We start from the raw sequence: 20,238 nt of genomic DNA on the forward strand, positions 1-20,238 counted from the left end.
AAATGTATAACATTTTATCTTTTTTATAAAAATACATAGAACACCACTTGCTGTTATAGTAAAAAAATATGTACTGATATAATACCACTTGATAGTTATATTAATATGGAATCGTGTAACTAAGCAGCTAAAATATCACAAGTGGACGTTTTGGAAACATTTTGACATTAGTTTAAAAAAAAAAAAACCTTTATTGTCCTTGTAGTGGTAATGGGCAAAGCACTGTAATGTAGCACGCTGCACCCAGGCAGTTCAAAGTCCAATCAGAGAATTACTTTTGGTTTGTTTCTTATATAGCCGAATACATAAAAATAGTCCACTATTAGCTTGTTGGTGGCTCCGGCGTGAATGCGTGTATCTGGATAAATAAGTGATGTTTTTTTGGTTAAGGATTTCTTCGTGGAATTCTTTAAGTTGAACAAAGGAGGGAACAAGGGTTATTTTTACAACCACCACTAACCGAAGAACAGCTTATCAATATGTTGAAACGTACCATAACAGTGAAAACAGACGTGTTACACCTTTAAGTGAGCAGGTGACTCTCTTTGTTGTTTACTAATGTATACTGTCTTGATGCCAATGTTCTTGTTACGTGAAACAGAATAAGTGCTCGTTAATTAAACTCCAAGATCCTGAATGATTTGACTTTAATGACTTTAATGATTTAATGATTAAGCCATTAAACAATGTGCTTATAGCGCAAATTCTGCTAAACTAGAATAATAATAATTGCTTATATGGCGCTTTTCTGGACACTCCACTCAAAGCACTTTACAGGTAATAGGGACTCCCCTCCACCACCACCAATGTGCAGCATCCACCTGGATGATGCGACGGCAGCCATAGTGCGCAGGAACACTCACCACACATCAGCTATTAGTGGGGAGGAGAGCAGAGTAATGAAGCCAATTCATAGATGGGGATTATTCGGGGATTATTCATATACCATGATTGATAAGGGCCAATGGGAAATTTGGTCAGGACCCAGATAGTCAGGACCTCGGTTTTACATCTCATCCAAAGGACGGCACCTGTTTACAGTATAATGTCCCCGTCACTATACTGGGGCATTAGGACCCACATGGACCGCAGAGTGAGTTCCCCCTGCTAGCCCCACTAACACCTCTTCCAGCAGCAACCTTAGTTTTTTCCAGGATGTCTGCCATCCAGGTACGGACCAGGATCACACCTGCTTAGCTTCAAAATATTTGATATTTACAATTATCAGAAATGTGAATATAGTTTGCATAGTATTTTATTGTGAGAGAATCACAACTGTATTTGTCATTGTATTAACAGTTACAGCATTAATACTCCCAGTTATTATACTGGGAGTGTGAAAATTGAGTGACCACCTGGGTCCACAGTGAGATTACTGAGATGGATAATTTTAGTAAATATGTTGACAAATGTCTAGATTTTCAGCTTCACTAAGCAATATAAAAATGTATCCAGCTGTGAATTATCCCCCGTTGCCCCCATGAAGTTTTTGGGAAAGGGGGTCAGTGGGCAGCGTCCACCGCAGTGTAGTGCTCAGAGTGTTAGTTATAATATAATAGCATAATACTTTGATCTTGCAAGTATGTTTTCTAAACATCTGCAATCACTATTCTTACAAATACATTTTGTAGTGTTATTCAGTTTGTGTCTGCGTGTTAGTCGGTGGGCAAATGTTCAAAGTAAAAATTATTCCACGAGGAGGGTACCTTTAAAGTGGAAAAGACAGCACCAAACCTTTTCGGCTCTGTATGCTGCTTAAGCCATTCCTCTTTGGCACTTTAGCCATAGAGGTGGGAAGACAACCCCCCCCACTCCTGCTTCCCTCTGGTTGCTTGACTTGTTCCCATTTTCAATACTTCTGTGTCTGAATCGCAGCAGGTGAGAGAGAGTAGGAAGAGACACCTTTTTAATTTTAAATTATATTGTACCTTCATTTTTTATTTAAGTTTGTATTTTATTTCTGATTGTCAGATTTAACACATATTTTAAAGTCTTTTAAATTATAACATATTAACATCACTTTATTACCCCTTTACAATTTCTTGCTTTAGGAATTGTATTTTCGCATACCCCAGCTTGCTCTCCATGAGACACACAGACACAGATAGGGAGAGAGCCTGGGGTCAGAGTGCAGGGTCTGCCATTGTACGGCACCCCTGGAGCAGTTGGGGTTAAAGGCTTGCTCAGGAGCCCAACGGAGTAGGATTCCTCTGCCAGCTGCAGGATTTGAACCGGCAACCTTCCAGTCACAGGCACAGATCTTTAGCCACAGAGCCAGCGCTCTGTCCATTAATATTTTAAGTTTTTAATTAAGTTTAATATATTTTAATATGTATAATTAATTTAAAATTAATATTTTTACAAGATGTGGAAGAAGTGCAACAATTTATTACGGTGAAAATTTTTATATTATTGATTACTGATTGTTTATGCTAACACGCTAATACAATCGAGAATTGTCTGTGGTATTTGTATAGATGAAACTTTTCAGGAGTGGTGGTCCACAGGTCCACAGTACAGTGTTCACAGAAAAATGATCTGCATGAAAGACTTGTCAGAAGGAAACCTTTCCTATGACCATCACAAAAGGCAATGTCTGAAGAATACAAAACAATACTTAGATAAGCTAGAATCTTTTTGGAAAAAAGTGCTGTAAACAAAGCAAAAAGACAACTCTATCTGAGCTGGAGGGGGTGTTGTCAAAGAAATAATAAGATTACATAATATTAATATCATTAATGTTTCTGGTTTTATAATAAATTGAATATGCATTTTTATTTAATCACAGCATAATTTGTCTTAGATATTTTTAAGTTACATTGTTAGACTATAGCAAACCAAAAATTAGAGAAATGAACTCTAATTCATGAACAGTTAGCAACTGCCCAACTCACAGACGTGTTTCATACTGTGAAACTGTGGAACTAATGTGCATCACTATTTGTATGAAGACATACAGATGCAGCCATTCAAAGTGCGTGGTACAGACACGTACTGGAGGTAATTGGCTAAATACCGCGGTATGTGATTGGTTGACCGACAGGGGCACTTGTGGTCCGTTTGTCGGTCATAGAAAGATTTAAATGTCTTTACTGTGCCCGTTTTAGTATTGAATATTTATATGGAATTTTACTACTGAAGGGAAATCTTAGTAGCTGAGCATAAAAAGAATAGGAGCATACTGTAACGCGTGTGAAGGCCATAAACAATATTAATTATGGAACATAAACATACAGTATATGGCTGGTCTCGGTACTTTAAAGAAAAAATACACACCAGTATTCCATTTCTCCCTAAACATTTTAAGCATTGAAGTCTTTAACTAACGTGATACCGGAGTCAACAAGCATTATTTTAGAATTTGATCAAAAGGGAATATAATATGGAATCGCGTATCTAAAGAAATTAATATCGATATAATTATATTCATGTACCGTAACACAAGAATAGTACGATGTCTGTTGATGATGTATGTAGGGCTTTTTCAACACTCCTCATGTGACCTTGCCGGTGGCGCTGTGGGTTAGGTTCCTGACTCCTATATCACATGTTGCGTGTTCGAATCCAGCCAAAGCCATGACTTTTTTTTTAACAAATATTAAAAATAAAATGTTTCCCTGGGTCAGAGATTAAATAAAACTTCACTCGCACCAAACAAATTTATATTTCTAAATATCACAACATGATCGAATTTAAGTCATTTTAATAACAATGAATAGTCACCTATGGGTTACAATATAAACATTTATATTGATTAAAATCGCGTTTAAATCACCTTTATTTAAAACCCATAAATAAAGCTGATACTGTTTAGACTTTTAATTATTTAAAACTGTATTACAGCACCACAATGCACAATGCAATGTAAATCACTATCTTTGTCTTCTGCGTAATAATGTTCACCTCTCTGTCCAGCAAATTAACAATAGTAATAATAATGAACTTTATTGTATATGTCGCCTTTAAAGGTGGCTCCTCAAAACGCTTTACAGGATAAAAACAATAACAACAAAACTGTTAGGCTGGGCAAATGATTTTTTTTTTAAAGAAATACAAAATGAGATATAATGATGTGTTCCGGCTTAGACATTTACGAAGAGCATAACGAAGGTCATAAAGGTCATAAACGATATTAATTTTGGAACATCAACATATGTAAACTGTATGTTGCTGTTATTGGTATTTTAAAGAAAAAATACTGTAAAATCCTGGGTTTGGTACAATGATTCAGGCATTCATGTGGAGGACAACAGAGCTTTCACTGGCTCAAAAAGACAAAAAGAATAACGGACACAGCGCGAGCCTGCATTCTCTCCTCAGCTGTCCGCACCACACTTTTCCCTGGGTCAAATTTTAAATAAAACTTCACTTGCACCAAACAAATTACCACACACTGAACACTGAACATGTTAACCCAAATATATCTCACAATACTTTTATGGTACATTACTTTGCTAAAATGTATTTGAAAAATAAAAACGATTACAAATGCCAGCAGAAAGGGAGACACCCACACAGTTCTTCATTGTCAAAAAGTAATTGTTTTTTACTTTGTCAGCTCCCAGACAAACGCAAACGCGTTATTAATGAAATGCTTGTATTCATTCTTAATCGAACTCACAAGTTGTCATCTGCTGTTGAAGCTCTGTGAGACTAGACTCACACATGGCTAGACTTGACTCGGCTCTGGCTTTCCCATCTATACCGATGCACTGCAAGTCCAACCCCCCTCTCTGTGGGAGTGCTGGGTGTTACGAATTAAACCGGTTTCACAGGTATTTTCAAAGTAGAAGGGGGAGAGATTTCCAACGAAAGACACCTCCCCCCCTCAAAAACCCAGTAAGTACAGTACTTACTAGTTAAGAAAGCTAGGGTCCTCAATGAAATCGCTTTAACATGCTAATGTGTTGGTGTAACAGTCCGGGCATGGCAAGCTTCTAATGTCTCCCGACTACGGTGAAAGGAACCCTTCTTTCATTGGAAGACAATGAACGTATTCTACCCATACATGAGAATATAATGCTGGTGCGTGGGCGCGGTGGGGTGCTGTACCAGCTGTCAAAAAAAAAGTTTTTTTTTTTAAAGTCAATTGAGTGTCCATTATATTGCAGTAAGTGAAAAGACCACGGGCATTCTTCCTCCCCCTACATTCTCAGAGTAGAACAGAATTTTCCTTTGACAGGACAAGGCTCGCCAGATAATGTGATTCGAAACCTGTTTTTCTAGCTTTTAAAGTCGTGCGATGTGTAAGCAGGAACACATCATTATATCTTACATATGAAAAATACATAATATAGCTCCCAAAGAAACGCAAATGTGTTTTTAATAAAATGCTTTTATTCACTCATATTCTGGCAATTTCAGGAAGACTAAGGAAGGACTAAGGAAATTGTCATCTGTTGTTGTGAGCTTGGTGACTTTGAGACCAATTGTTATCCCAAGTTGTTTGAATCGCCACAATTCAAATAGAGAAAAAAGAGCTGACTGACAAGATTTAAGATGTGGCTGTCAATGTTGGATTAAAAAAAAACCCGTTGCCCTACGTTCGTTGCATTGCTTGAAAAATAATTCAAAAATAATTCTAAATAATAATTTAGAGAGATTGGATAAGTAATTCAAGTGTTTATTAACTTCCTGAAAAACAAGTAATAATTAAACAATATGTGCAAACGTTATTTTATGATATGTCGCTGTTGGAGAATGTCCAGAATGTGAATGTCTGCGGAGTGTATCTTCTTTGCCTGTCTGTCTTGGCTGTGCTCTCTCGCTCCCCCTCCCCCCCCTCTCTCTCACAATTCAATTCAATTCAAGGTGCTTTATTAGCATGACAGATGGGTACAATCAGTGTTGGGTATTTACTTTGTAATCCGTATTGCTTTGAGATGCCACTTTTAAAGGGCTTTAACTCCGCAAGTCTGAGCTCTTGTGTCCGTCCTATCCGAGCCCGAAAGTATTACAATATGTATCTTTATAGCAAGTGCTGTACAGCTTTTTAGTATAGATAACACTTTTCTAAAATGTTTTTAAAAAGTAAAAACAATTACAATCTAATCTTTCCATGTTTGATCCCAAGATCCCAAGAAAAATAAATCTAAACGGGGAGAAAGCTATGCTGAAAGTTTATTAAGATACTTAGAAGACTACACAGCCCAATTTATGTTGCATTTGTCTGACTGTAAGGCGAAACAGCCCTACACAGCCCTGTCGCAGTACACAAATATAATCATATCGTTATTAATTTCTTTAGATATGCGATTCCATATTATATTAGCAGAAAAGCTTAAAACTACCACTTTTTTACACCCTATTTCACAAGTTAGTTAAAGACTTCGATGCTTAAAATGTTTAGGGAGAAATGGAATACCGGTGTGTATTTTTTCTTTAAAGTACCGATTCTTGGAATCTGACTGGCTGACACCCTTCTGAAGAAGTTCCATAATATCTGGTATACGGAAAAGAAAGCGTTGATAAAAAAGCCTGGATTCTCATGTATCTGATACAAGTATCTTTTAATACAGTCTTTGCTGTGCTCTTGAGGATCCTTGTGATATTTTGAGCTCTGGTTGAATGATAAGTGTTGCAGTTTAAATAATTTTTGTAGTTAGAAATATGAAACGCTCTGTTAAAAGCAAGGGAGTTTTTATGTCCGTTGCAGTAAAAGAAAATGCCTGACAAAGTAGGGCTTGGACAGATTCCAAGTGCTTGTACAAATGTGCTAAATAATTAGCAAAAAAAGTCATTCCTTTATCGTATTGGCTAGCTAATGTCCTGTCCTTATTAGTTAGATCCACGAAATGCTGTGGTGTTTATCAAAGAAAAAAACTAAAAGTATTTTCGTTTAAAATGACGGTTAGAAAGAATGTGGACCAGCGTAATACTTTGAGTTTACAGCTTGTCCAAAGTAATTCATTATTAATACTATTAGTAATATCTTCAGTAAAGGCTTTGATACATAAATATTTCTGATAAAGGTAGGTTGTGTACTTTTGTCCAACTGAGCAATCATGCTTTCATAAAATATACCAACTTTTTAATGACTGATGATTAACATGCTGTAATACACAGTTTAAATTTAAAAGCTCAAATGCTGTACATGAGAGGTTAAGCTTTATTGGCTCCTCCTGGCGGTTTTACAAGGTGATTCCGGATACTTTCCGGCATGACATCAAATGACGCGATACACCGCGTGATACTGCGTGATACTGCGTTTTGATGTGACACGCCCTACGGGGTATACCGTGAAATACCCCACCCATTTTTAATGGCTGCTTCTGTACTGCATCAGGTAATACACAAAGAACATATTTTTATTAAAATTCAATTTATATCTACAATGCACTGTGTTGGATGAGCTAGCTTTATAAAGTCAGCAAAATGTCCTGATTTTGGGCATAGCACACAGATCCGTAATGAGGGGCAAGTAGGTGGGAGCTGTAAGCTCCACAGTCACTAGAGGAAACTTCAGTGTTTGAAAAGAGCATTCAGTTTGTTTTTCTAACTGGCCTATCAGTTGTTTTATTGACAACAAAGACTTAAGGCTAGTGATGTCATGAAACCAAACTAAAAATGAGTTTATATCCTGTTTGAATCCCCTTATTACCCCTTCCATCCTTTGAGAAGGCTGGGACCCCCTACAGAGTGAAAAGTGACCAACTTCTGGAATTTTGAAAAGATATCTATGCAGAGGTAATAACACTGGGTAACAGGTGATATTGGGATATCCTCACAATATAAATGATTCTTACAGATTTAATAATCCACTAAACCATCTTCTTTAGAAGCCATTTTCTAAAAGTGCCAAAAATACATTTCACCTTATTTTGGTGCCTTATAAAGTAGTGCATAAAATTAGAATGAGTGTCAAAATGAAAATTTCCATAGGATAGAAACAATGATTTTTTAAAAAGTTTGCAGAAATCAAAGATGAAATAGTGTTTTATGGAATTAATAAAAAAAAGTTTTTTGAGTTTCTCTTTGAGCTTTTATAAATCCCACCGTAATGTGAATTGAGAAACATGAATAGAGACTTTCTAAAACACAAAGAAAATAAATCAAGCCATCCAAAAATATTGATTTCTGTCTGAAGCTAAAGCCAAATTTACAGATAGTTTCAGCAAGAAGACAATGTATACTTACTGGTTTAGGAGGTGCTGGTGGAGGTGGTGGTGGGTCTTTAATTACCTGAAACAAAACCAAACCAGAAGAATTAGTGTCAAAATAAATGTGGGACAGATGGTACACTACAAATGTCTGTGAACTAGAAAAAGTTTTCATGCCTTGATTTTCCCTTACTGGGCTTGCTGGTGAGTAGTTGATTAGAAAGACCAATTCTAACTTAACACCAAGACCCTGGTGAGAATGTGAAAACACAGCCTATTACCAAGATGTCTTTGGGACAACAGCTGCTGCTCATTTATCTCCAAATTCATTGGAAGAGGTTCAAACATCTTGTGCAGAAATTTGCAATTTTGCAATGCTAATATATTAAGAGGAAATAAACAAAACAAATTGAAAAATTATTTCGTGCACATGGAAGAAATTTAATGTTTCATTTTTGATGACGCAAAATGTGGAAGCTAAATTAAAAGTTTGCATTTGATAACAAAATAGAATGATTAGCAAAAACTGTGGAAGCAGCAAATTAAAAATAGAAAAAAAATTAGATTGGGCAAACACCTGTCAGATGACATTTAGTGTGACCAGCAAAGGGTTTTGCAGGTGGATATTAAAACAAAACTAGAAATATAAAATGGGAAATGCTGAGCTTGAAGTGGCCACTTATTAAAAAGATTGAAGTTTATGATGATAAGTTGTATAGATCTTCAACACAATATGAGAAATAAAAAAGGCAAACAAAATGTCAGAATACACAGTTAAACTGAGCCAAAATGTATGTGAAGGGATGCTATATTAAAATTGTATAATGCACTAGTAAGGACTCAAAGACTTACATCACACCACATTCAATTACTGCTTATCTAATTCAGGGTAACAGTGGTCCCAAACCTATCACTGAAAGCACTGGACTCAAGGCAGGATAGACCCTGATTGGGACAAGAAAACTCTCAGTAATCAGAGTACCTAACTAGGACCTTCATATACAAAAATATAAATAATACAAAATCATGACACAAATAAAAAATATATGGTAATGTTCATTGCTATCAAATATATACTTTAGTTTTGGGCAGGTCTAGCAGTTTCTGATGTATAACACAGATTATGAGACTTACAGTAATGAAAAGGAGAGAAAACATACCAGCTCACGAGAGATTTGGTTCAAGAGAAACTGAAAATGGTTTGTTGTATTGTAAAGTAGTAGGCTTTAAAACAGCTTGCAGTAGAAGGGAGAAAGGTTAAGGTCTGATAATTGTCTACAGAAAAGGCGCAACCAACCAATTACTGTATCTACCTTATCGAGAATTGGTAAATGGTAATTCCTTTACAGTAGGTGCTGGAGACAAGTATCATGTATTTAAAATGAGGACTTTTGTTGAAACTACTCCACTCCATTGGACCACTCTATTGAAACCACTCCATTTGTTGAAAAAGCATTTTTCTTGTTTTAAAAAAAACATTCTCTTCTTAATAGATGTGGATACTTTGATAACATTAATACGAAGAAACTGCTAGCATGAATAACTTCAATAAGAACTATGCAGAAAGGTGTACCTTATGTATAGTCTTTTCATTTGATAATGTGGTATATGAAGTGTGTTATAACATGACCTTGGAATCATCAAACATTAACCTATAAATGTGTAGCTATTTTTAGTACCCTGAGTTTCTTTCCTCTAACTCTTATAGTCTGTTAACACTTGTAAGTTACTGCATGTAAAAAATCAGTGAACTTTGGAATTGGAATTCGGGCCTGGTGGGGCTACAAAGTAATGTCAAAAGAATTATGGTGGGTACTGGCCAGAGCTCACCTAAAAAAAAAGTCATATGTGACGTGTATGCTAATAAAAAAATAAATCTTGGTCACAAACAAGGTGCACACTCTGCAAAGTTTTCCTTTCTGTGAATAAAAAAGTATTTCACTTTCATCACATGTAAATAGAATGTTTTTGTCATTGAATTTCTGAGTGACTGTCAGTAACTGAATCGTTATTCTATGTAATGTCTTACTCATCATTTTGAAAAATAAATAAAAATAAATACACTATGTATCCAGTAAAACTATATATCCACACCATGTATAAAACAATAATTTTATAACCTTATATCATCAAAAGAGTCAATTTAACTTGTCAAGTCAAAGATGCCTGTAACTATTGTACAATTACACATTTTGTGAGCTTTTACTTTTCCAAGGAGTCTTTTTACAATATATTAGCATTTCTTATTTTTTATTACTCTTAAAAAGAGCTCATGCCATAAAAGGCTAAATCACTGTACAGCAGATGATTCTACCAAAGTCCTATATATCCTGTGTAGTGTGCTCTCTGAAGGCACCAGTTCTGTTGGGTTTGGGCATTTACTGGGACAATTATTAATTGTAGCACTAAATCACAAAATTGATTCTTTTGATGGCTTTAGAATCCAACCATGCGATATTACTCAAACAACGCACACACACAGGTACTAATACACGAGGATACATTTATTAATACATAGAATATGCATGTAAACCTAACAGATCTTATCGAGACGGTTATCAGAATACAAAAGGTATATATTCAGTCAGTTACAAAGAGTTACATATATCAAGAGGACATACGTTCAGTTTATCATTCATTTAGACTGTTTCGTAAATGAACTTGGTTATAACTTCTACATTAGATACTCAAAACAAGTACATAACTCTTAAGAATTAAATTGATATCAACTGGTTGGGATAACAATTGAATTCTCGAGCTATAATGCATTGAAGTTGAATACTCATCCAATCTCTGGGGATTCAGATCTTCTGTGGGCACAAAGAAACAGTTGCAGGCTGTTGCTGTCCAATCCGCGCTGTCTGGCTAGGTGCCAGGCTGTGCTGTGCGGTTTGCGACGGTGTGCTGCTGATGCTCACTGACCGGCTAGTTAGTGTTGGCTTTAACTAGCAAAGTTTGTGCACAGGAGAAAAGATGACTGTGGGTCCCAGCAAGTCAGGAAGAGGACCGGTTCGTTCCTGATGAAGAGCTAGTTCTGAATAGTGATTCAGCTGTCCACAGTTCCGACCTGTTCACAAGGCTTGCTAACCTCGGGTGGATCCTCTGGTTACTCTCTGGCAACATCCGCTCTAGACTCTTAGAACAAAGGAAAGTTCTGGCAATCGGACACTTGGCCGTTCCGTGGTTGTCCGGGCTGAGTCTCAGAATGGTCAGGAGGCGCGCTGCGAGAATGTCCTGCCCTTGGGAGCCTTCTGCTCCTGGGCCGTCCTGCCCTGGAATTTTCCTTTGAATTCCCTTTAGAAAAGTCCACAGAATTTTCTCAGGAATCTCTTGAATCTCACAGGCCCTCTGTGTTGCCTGTTTTTACCTGGAGGAACTTCAGCTCGTTCATTGGCTGAAAGTTCCATGGGCATCAGAGTCCCACGTGGGTTACTCGGCCCTACCAGTCCCTGATTGGTTGATCAAGGAGAGATACTTACTCCTGACACTTAGGAATGCAGTCCAGATGTCCATCTGGCACTCCCTAGACAGATAAGCGCCGATGGATGACCATTGATCATGATAGCCAGGCTTAGCTAAGTGCATCCCCCTTTGGGAGCTTGTTCCTTATCAAAAGAAAACATCTTAAATCAGCCTGCATGGATACTTTCTCTGTGGCTGCACCGCAGAGATGGAGGGTGAGATGGGGCCTCCTTTGGGAAAGCTCAGAACACTTAATTCTTTCTTATTAATAAGCCTCGCCGCTACACCTGTATTGTCAGCGATGGTTCTAATCCTGTGATTGAATGCCTGCTGAACATGGTTCCAGCCACACCGGAAGAGAAACAGACTTATTCCTGCAAAGCAAACCCCTTACATCACTTGTCCATACTTGATCTGTTAATCTGAGGGCTTTCCCTGGAACACACCATCCACCAAAAAGTTTCCAGCTCCATCACAGTAAAGTAAACTAACTCTCTGTGAATTAAACTAAATGCAAGTCAATTTTTCTGTTCTTAGCCTGCTCTTACAAACTAACTTTGCTCAAAATGTAACACGCTCCTAACCCCTGTAGATGAATTGACTATAATTACACCTAGGACCTTATATAGAACTATAAACTCCATCGACTGTAAGATGACTTCTTACAAAGTTACTGTATAAGTTTGATCTTGTGAGTTCAACCAGATTCCTTTTACAAGTACTGGTTGTGTTTTTCCCAGAATTACAAGATTAAAAGGGTAAATGCCTGCTTGAAAAGACTGGTGTTCCAATAGATAAAACTAAAAAAGACTAAAAATATATGTAACCTTAGATATAAAAGCAAAGTACCATGATAAGACATCTCTCCTGGCAGAACAGATTTTTTAGGTTTTATAATACAATTTCACTTGCAATAAAACTGTGATATTACCAGACTTTAAAGATTGTAGGTTTCATTCTAATATGAAATAATCAATTAAAAACATTACAGTTAAATTAGATTATGACAATTAGATTATGACATTTAAGAATAATGACAACAGTAATATATGTTATTAGGCTCTGGGTAAAATGATTAATGCAATTTTAGATAGACCTTACACTGAAGGATTATGTTTTTATTAAATAATTAAGGAAAATACTTAAATATTCTGGACATATTGTGGAATAACTAAAGCATTAGCAAAATGACATCCACACTGTTGCATTTTTAAACTACCTGGCAGGCAGATGTGCTAAATATATACAGTACCCAGAAAGCAGGGTAATTAAAATATTTCATGAGATACTTAAGCATTAGACATTAGAACTGATGAACTCCCAAAATCAGAACCACAAGCCCTACCCATAAAAAAACTAAAGGCCAATATCCCATATGGCTCTCCTGTAATTCTTTCTAATCCTTCCAGAAAAAATGTTTTTGTCAATCCATGTTTTAGTCTAGCAGGGATAAGCAGCAGTTTTTGTGAATCAAAACAAAAAAAAACACATGAAAAAGGAAAGAGCAAGAATGACATTTATACTATAGTTTTACATTATGCATGAAAATATGTCAGAGCTATTTAAAAATGACTAGTTTAAAAAAAGTGGAATTATGTTTAACTAGCGGGTGTGATTATTCAGTATTTTTAACCTCTAGGCAGGTGTACAGACAAGGTAAAACAGGAAACAAAAAGTAATTATGTTTGTTAGTCTTCCTAGGAACATCAGTCACCCACAAGCAATTACCACAAAAACAGACACTGATAATATACACAAAGGCAGTGTAGTGTCCTTCTAATTCCTTTCTTTATGATTTTGACAAAGACAACTTATTTATATCTTCAAATTCAAGAGTTAAGGCAAACAACAGAAAATATGCCAAAAGTACAGTGCTTTACAATGGTATTTACCCCTGTCCTATAATGTCCTATTCTGACTACAAATGATGTGTATACATTTTATGCAGTGAATGTCTTAAATCAAACTTTGAATGCTTAACTGTACATTTGCATGAGTGAAATATGTTAAACATCTAAAAAAATAAAATATGTTGATTAAACAGTATCAGTATTCACTCCTTTAGCTATGGCAAACTAAATTAATCCAAGCACACAAAATTACTTTGAAAGTCATACAATCTGTCTGTGTAAATCATTGGAAGAGGATGAATACTTTTGTATCTGTGGAAGAAAGATACAATCAGCAAAATTAAGAGCACAACAGTAGTAATGTTCAGACATATAAGGTGGTGCCAAATAGTTTCAAAATATTTATACAACAACAGCTATCAGATTATCTACTTTTTACCAGAAATTCCCCAGATTCATGATATTTTCACCGAGAGTTTGGTTCCTCCCTTCCCAAATCTGTGTAACCTCCCTTTCCAAATCTACGTAATTCCAAAGATTCCTAAGATCTTCCCAAAGACATAGTGGTAGATTTATTGCCTTCCAGGAAGGTTGGTCTTGGCGTGAGTGTGTACGTGCATGTTTATGTCTGTGTGTTCTACAATGGACTGATGTCCTATACAGGGTGTAGCCTGCTTGCGCGTGCTGTCCGCCAGGTTAGGCTCCCACTCCCATGTGACACTGTATTGAATAAAGCAGTTTGAAAATGAATGGATGGACAGCCTGGAAAAAATTTCAACCACGTAAAACAGAAAGGTGAAATATGTTACATTGAGATGGTACATTATTTACATTAGAAATGTAAGTATAAACTTGCCACTGTAACTAAGCAGACAAAGGTTTGAGTGCTTTAATATTTTAAAGATGATTGTCTAGTGTGCCTGTACACTATGAAATCTGTTGCTGGACTAAAGGAGACCTCAGCAGGGTTGGGGGAGATTATGTATCTTTTCTAAATGCTAACTGCAGCAGATTCCAGAAGATCCCAAGCACTGAATGACACACAATTTAACTGCAAACATACGTACAGATGCGGCCATTCAAAATGGGTGGGGTATTTCGCGGTATACCCCGGTGGGTGTGTCGCAGTATCATGCAGTATCACGGGGTTAATCGCGTCATTTGACATCATGCCGGAAAGTATCCAGCATCACCTTTTAAAACCACCAGGAGGAGCCAATAAAGTTTAACCTCTCATGTGCAGCATTTGAGCTTTTAAATTTAAACTGTGTATTACAGCATGTTAATCATCAGTCATTAAAAAGTTGGTATATTTTATGAAAGCAAGATTGCTCAGTTGGACAAAAGTACACAACCTACCTTTATCAGAAATATTTTTGCATCAAAGCCTTTGCCGAAGATATTACTAATAGTATTAATAATGAATGACTTTGGACAAGCTGTAAACTCAAAGTATAATTTCTTTAGCACATTTGTACAAGCACTTGGAATCTGTCCAAGCCCCACTTTGTCAGGCATTTTCTTTTACTGCAATGGACATAAAATCTCCCTTGCTTTTAACAGAGCATTTCATAATTTCTAACTACGAAAATGATTTAAAATGCGACACCTATCATGAAAAGAAAAAAATACACACCGGTATTCCATTTCTCCCTAAACATTGTAAGCTTCGAAGTCTTTAACTAATGTGATACCGGAGTCAACAAGCATACTTTTAGAATTTAATTAAAAGGGAATATAATATAGCCAATATGATAAAGAAATAAATGATTATTTTTTTTATTTCTTTTGCACCTTTATTTGAACACTTCCATCGATTGTACAAGCACTTGGAAACTGTCCAATCCCTAGTTCATCAGGCATTTTACCGGTCTGGCGCCGGTCTGTGTCTTCTAGGATATAATGCCAGCGAACTCTTGTTTTTATGTCCACTATAAGTACGCTAGGCAAACGTTCCGAGGTCAAATTCTTCCAGCACGGGGGTACCTTTAAAGCGGAGACGACGGCACCGAAATTTTTTGGCGCGCCTTCTCTTTAAAGCCCTGGCCAAATATGAAGACAGTATGTACAGTTATATTTCAAACGGAATTAAAAACTACACATCCCAGTTACCATGGTGGTGCTTGTGATCATTGCGTTTAACCAACGAAACAGGGTGAAAAATCAGTCACATGACTTTGGGGCAGAGTTTCGAAAGCTTAATCAGCAACAAAGCGAAATTTACACGATAGGCTACCTCAAACTGTCAGTTACACGACTGTGTATGTCGCTTAAGCCACTCCTATTTGGCATTTTAGTAATGGAGGTGAGAAGAGTGACAAACTAGTATACTTTAGATATTTTTTTCTGAACCAGGGAAAATCTGAATATGTTTCTCTATAACAATAATAAAAAACTTTATTTTATATATCACCTTTAAAATTGCATCTCAAAGCAATACAGTAGATGTAAAAACAGATAAAAGGACCACAGATTACAAAGTAAATACATATAAGAAAGACAAGCAGTTAGAGGTGCTACCAAAATTAGAAAATGAAGCAGATACAGACACTAAGTATTCTGAAAAGAAAGGTTCTGAGGTTAGATTTAAATGCACTCAGGATACGTGACTGATATCACTGGGAATAAAAATATAGAGCTCTGGGGTGCATCTAGAGAAGACCCTGTCACCCACAGAATGTAGATGTTCTTGAGGACAGCTAGAAGACCAGAGTCAGACGGACAAAGGTGGGGAGTAGACAGATAATAAGCCATATACTGTAGGTACTGAATGAGGATAAGGATTTTGAAGTTGACTCGAAATCTGATAGGTAATCAGTGCAAAGACTTGAAAACAGGTGTAATGCATCCCTGATAGGATTCTCGCTGTCATATTCTGAACATATTGAAGATTGCTCAGTGTGGATTTAATTTCCCCAGTGAACAGAATCTGCATTTATTAATTCTAGAAAAAAAAGCCTTTCTTGATTTCTCTAGTTCTTAGTTTCTCTAGTTCCCTTTAAAATAAACTATTATTCCACAATGCAGAGTATTACATGGCCAGTATTTACACATGATATTTGTGATTTAAAGAAATTAACACAAGCAGCTTTTGGAGATTTAAGTGTTGGCTGAGTTATTGCAGGATAAAAGACTAGAGATGTTGGTAAGAAGAAGATAATTTGGGGAAAGCTGAGGAATACACTTATAACAGGAACACTTCCTAATGGTGTTAGGCATACTTTTGATGAAGATGATGAAGTTAACAGACTATATGTTTACATAGATACTGAAATAAGGATTGTATTTTAGATTATGTGTAGTTGCTGGCATTGAACTGTGTGTTGGATGCACATGAATTGAAGGAATGGGCAAACATAGCTGATGCGGATCCACAGAGCCAGCATATTAAGATGTTTATAATTAGAGGCAATTTGTTTAAATAACTAGGTATGGATACTGATGTGCAAGAGAGGTGGAAAGGCTGTTTCCTTAAGCCAGCACTATAAAATATTTTATTTTCAGTGAGATGCTGCCATTTCATAGTGGGTTTCTAACACTGTGTATAGTTCCATCCACACAGTGCCTTTACTTCCATCCATTTCTAATCTCTTTATCCAGTACAGAGGATTTGGAGCCTATCCCAGTAAGCAACGGACACCCTGGACAGACACGGCAGAATACACCCTGGACATAGCGCCAGTCCATCACAGGACAGACAGACACAAACACACACACACCAGGGCCAGTTTTCCCATAAACCAATTAACTTACCAGTATGTTTTGGAGTGCGAGAGGGAGTCATATCACACATATGGAGAAAAACCATGTAACCCAGAGAGAACATGCAAACCCCACACACACAGGATGGCAGGAATTGAATCTAGGACCCCAGTGCTACAAGATAGCAATGCTAACCACTTTGCCACCATTATAAATGGATGGATATCTTAGTTATCTTTCTAGTTCACAGGTTTGCATGCATAATTAATTTTGAAAGGCGCTGAGACATCAGGTGCTACTGTTGTATTTATGAAAAAGAAACAAAACAAAAAGCATACTAACAACTGTGCCATCCTACTCTTTAGTTAATACAATTTATTATTTATAAACAGTTAACATTGTTAGCAAAATATTTTGAATTATATTTAACCCCATTTCTTCTTTAGTTTTGTATTTAACTTATTATATGATAGTCAGATTTAATGTATATTTGAACAATGAAAATATATTTTTACAAGATGCGGGGGAAAGTGCAACAACTTATTACAGTGCTAAATTTAATATTGATTGCTAATAGTTTATGCTAACACCTGACTTTCTTAATTAGATGTATTTAAAACAGTGAACTAAGTGTAACATACCATTCAGAAATACAATCGAGAATAGTTTTGTGGTGTTTGTATGGATGAAACGTTTCTAAAATGTATAACGTAACAAAATTAAAGACGATTAAATTCTGTAATCTTTTCAATTGTAATGTCATTAGACAGAACAAGAAGTTTCTGCTTTGTCTAAGGATGGTATCAAAAAGTAGTCTAGGTGGTGAGAAAGCTGTGCTTAATGATAATTAAGTGACTTAAAAGTAAAAAGAGATGCTTCATATTGCTTGATTAATTTTAAAAACTAAGTTATAAATGCAGACGCAATCGCTGCCATAAGCGCTCCAGGCAGTAGAACGTTTGCAGTGGGCGGTACGCTATTTTCAGAGCCTCTGATTGGGAAAAAAAGACCTGCTGATGAGTTTCACACACAGGAAGAGAAAATAATGGGATTTTTTCTCTTCGAAACGTGTGTTGTCTTTATGAAATTCGTATATTTTAAACGTTTAATTAAGAGGTAAAAACCTTACACCGTACACAGAGATTCTGAGCTGATCACGAGGAAGAAAAATCACCCATTTTTCGCGCATAAAAAGTGTTTTTTAACTCTCGAAACCCATTTTTATAGGTTTTAAAGTCATGCAATGTCTAAGTTAAGCAGGAACACATTATTATATCTCATTTTTTATTTATTTTTAAAAAATTGTAAAAATCGTTTGCCCAGCCTACTACTACTACTAGAAGGTAGTCTTAGATTCAATATTTACATTCAATATACTGTATAGTTAATACATTTATAGATAGATGGCATTTATTGCATTTTCTTTATTTCATAAATGTTATGTTTTACATAAAGAAAGCTTTCCTCATAATTCACCTTAGCACTTAAGATTTTAACAAAAATTAGTTTGTGGTTTATATAAAATAAAAACGATTGCTTCCGTTAAAAGCCTTGTTATAATTTCTAAATAACTTAAGAAGGTAGACATAAAAGAAAGGTCAACAGTTGAAACACATTTTCTTTCTCTTCTTTTTAATTTTCAGCATGGAATTCAACTTCTACTAGTTTTCCCACACACTGGCATAGCTACCCCCTTCAGTTCTTGTTGTTTTACTTATGAAGTATTTTATCCTAAGATTAGTGTTGTAGAAAATTCTAAAGAAATACTTGTGCCCTTTAAGTTCATTCAACATGTTGTGGTGTCAATAAGGACATTGCAAAGGCAAATAGCTGCTGCATACTTGAACCTCTAGAGATTATTCTGCCAAGAAAAACCACATCTTTTGGGCGTTTATTTAGTAATGTTTGTCAAGGTTCTAAATAAGTATGACTAATCCATATCTGCAACAGTTAACATTGTTAGCAAAATATTTTGAATTATATTTAACCCTATTTTTTCTTTAGTTTTGTATTTAACTTCTTATATGATAGTCAGACTTAATGTATATTTGAACAATGAAAATATATTTTTACAAGATGTGGGGGAAAGTGCAACAACTTATTACAGTGCTAAATTTAATATTATTGATTGCTAATAGTTTATGCTAACACCTGACTTTCTTAATTAGATGTATTTAAAACAGTGAACTAAGTGTAACATACCATTCAGAAATACAATCGAAAATAGTTTTGTGGTGTTTGTATGGATGAAACGTTTCTAAAATGTATAACGTAACAAAATTAAAGACGATTAAAATCTGTAATCTTTCCACTTGTAATGTCATTAGACAGAACAACACGTTTCTGGTTTGACTAAGGATGGTATCAAAAAATTAAGTGGCGAGAAAGCTGTGCTTGATGATAATTAAGTGACTTAAAAGTAAAAAGAGATGCTTCATATTGCTTGATTAATTTTAAAAACTAAGTTATAAATGCAGACGCGATCGCTGCCATAAGCGCTCCAGCCAGCAGAACGTTCGTTCTGTACTGCTGAGCTCCGCGCCTCCTCCCTCTCTCGGTGCCGCGCCCCTCTCTGACGGAGCGCAGTGGGCGGTACGCTATTTTCAGAGCCTCTGATTGGGAAAAAAAGACCTGCTGATGAGTTTCACACAACAGGTAAAGAAAAGAATGGGATCAACATAAAGCATTACTGCTTACTGGGTTTTTGAGGGGGGGGGGAGGTGTCTTTTGCTGGAAATCTCGCCTGCTTCTACTTTACGAGTACAACCCCCTCTCTGCCGGAGTGCTGGCTGTGACGAATTAAACCGGTTTCACAGGTATTTTCAAAGTAGGAAGTACAGTGTTAACTGGTAGCTGGGCTCCTCAATGCTTTAACATTCTAATGCGTTGGTTTAACATTCCGGGAGTGGCAAGCTTCCAATGTCAACTCGACTCGATTTGAAGACAATGAACGTATTTTAGCCCTAAATGAATTAATAGTTTAGAATACAGTTAGTCTAAGCTCTATCAGCTTTATTTATGGGTCGCAATTTAGAAAAAGTCAAAAACCGCACTCAAAATGCAATCTGGCAAGAGGAGACACCCAAATTATAATGTAACATGCCACTGTATGTGCATGAACAAAG

The 20,238-nt window shown here is 36.2% G+C and overlaps 1 protein-coding gene across 2 annotated transcripts in view; it reads right to left on the bottom strand.

Moving 5' to 3' along the window:
* antxr2a (ANTXR cell adhesion molecule 2a) overlaps positions 1-20,238 on the bottom strand; it is a 235,825-nt gene that overhangs the window by 99,559 nt on the left and 116,028 nt on the right. For both annotated transcript variants that reach the window (XM_015365593.2, XM_069187145.1), the window contains exon 13: positions 8,137-8,181. In XM_015365593.2, coding sequence (XP_015221079.1) covers positions 8,137-8,181 — 45 coding nt within the window. The remainder of the gene's footprint in view (positions 1-8,136; positions 8,182-20,238) is intronic.

The sequence above is a fragment of the Lepisosteus oculatus genome, chromosome 3, assembly GCF_040954835.1.
Source record: "Lepisosteus oculatus isolate fLepOcu1 chromosome 3, fLepOcu1.hap2, whole genome shotgun sequence".
NCBI lineage: Eukaryota > Metazoa > Chordata > Actinopteri > Semionotiformes > Lepisosteidae > Lepisosteus > Lepisosteus oculatus.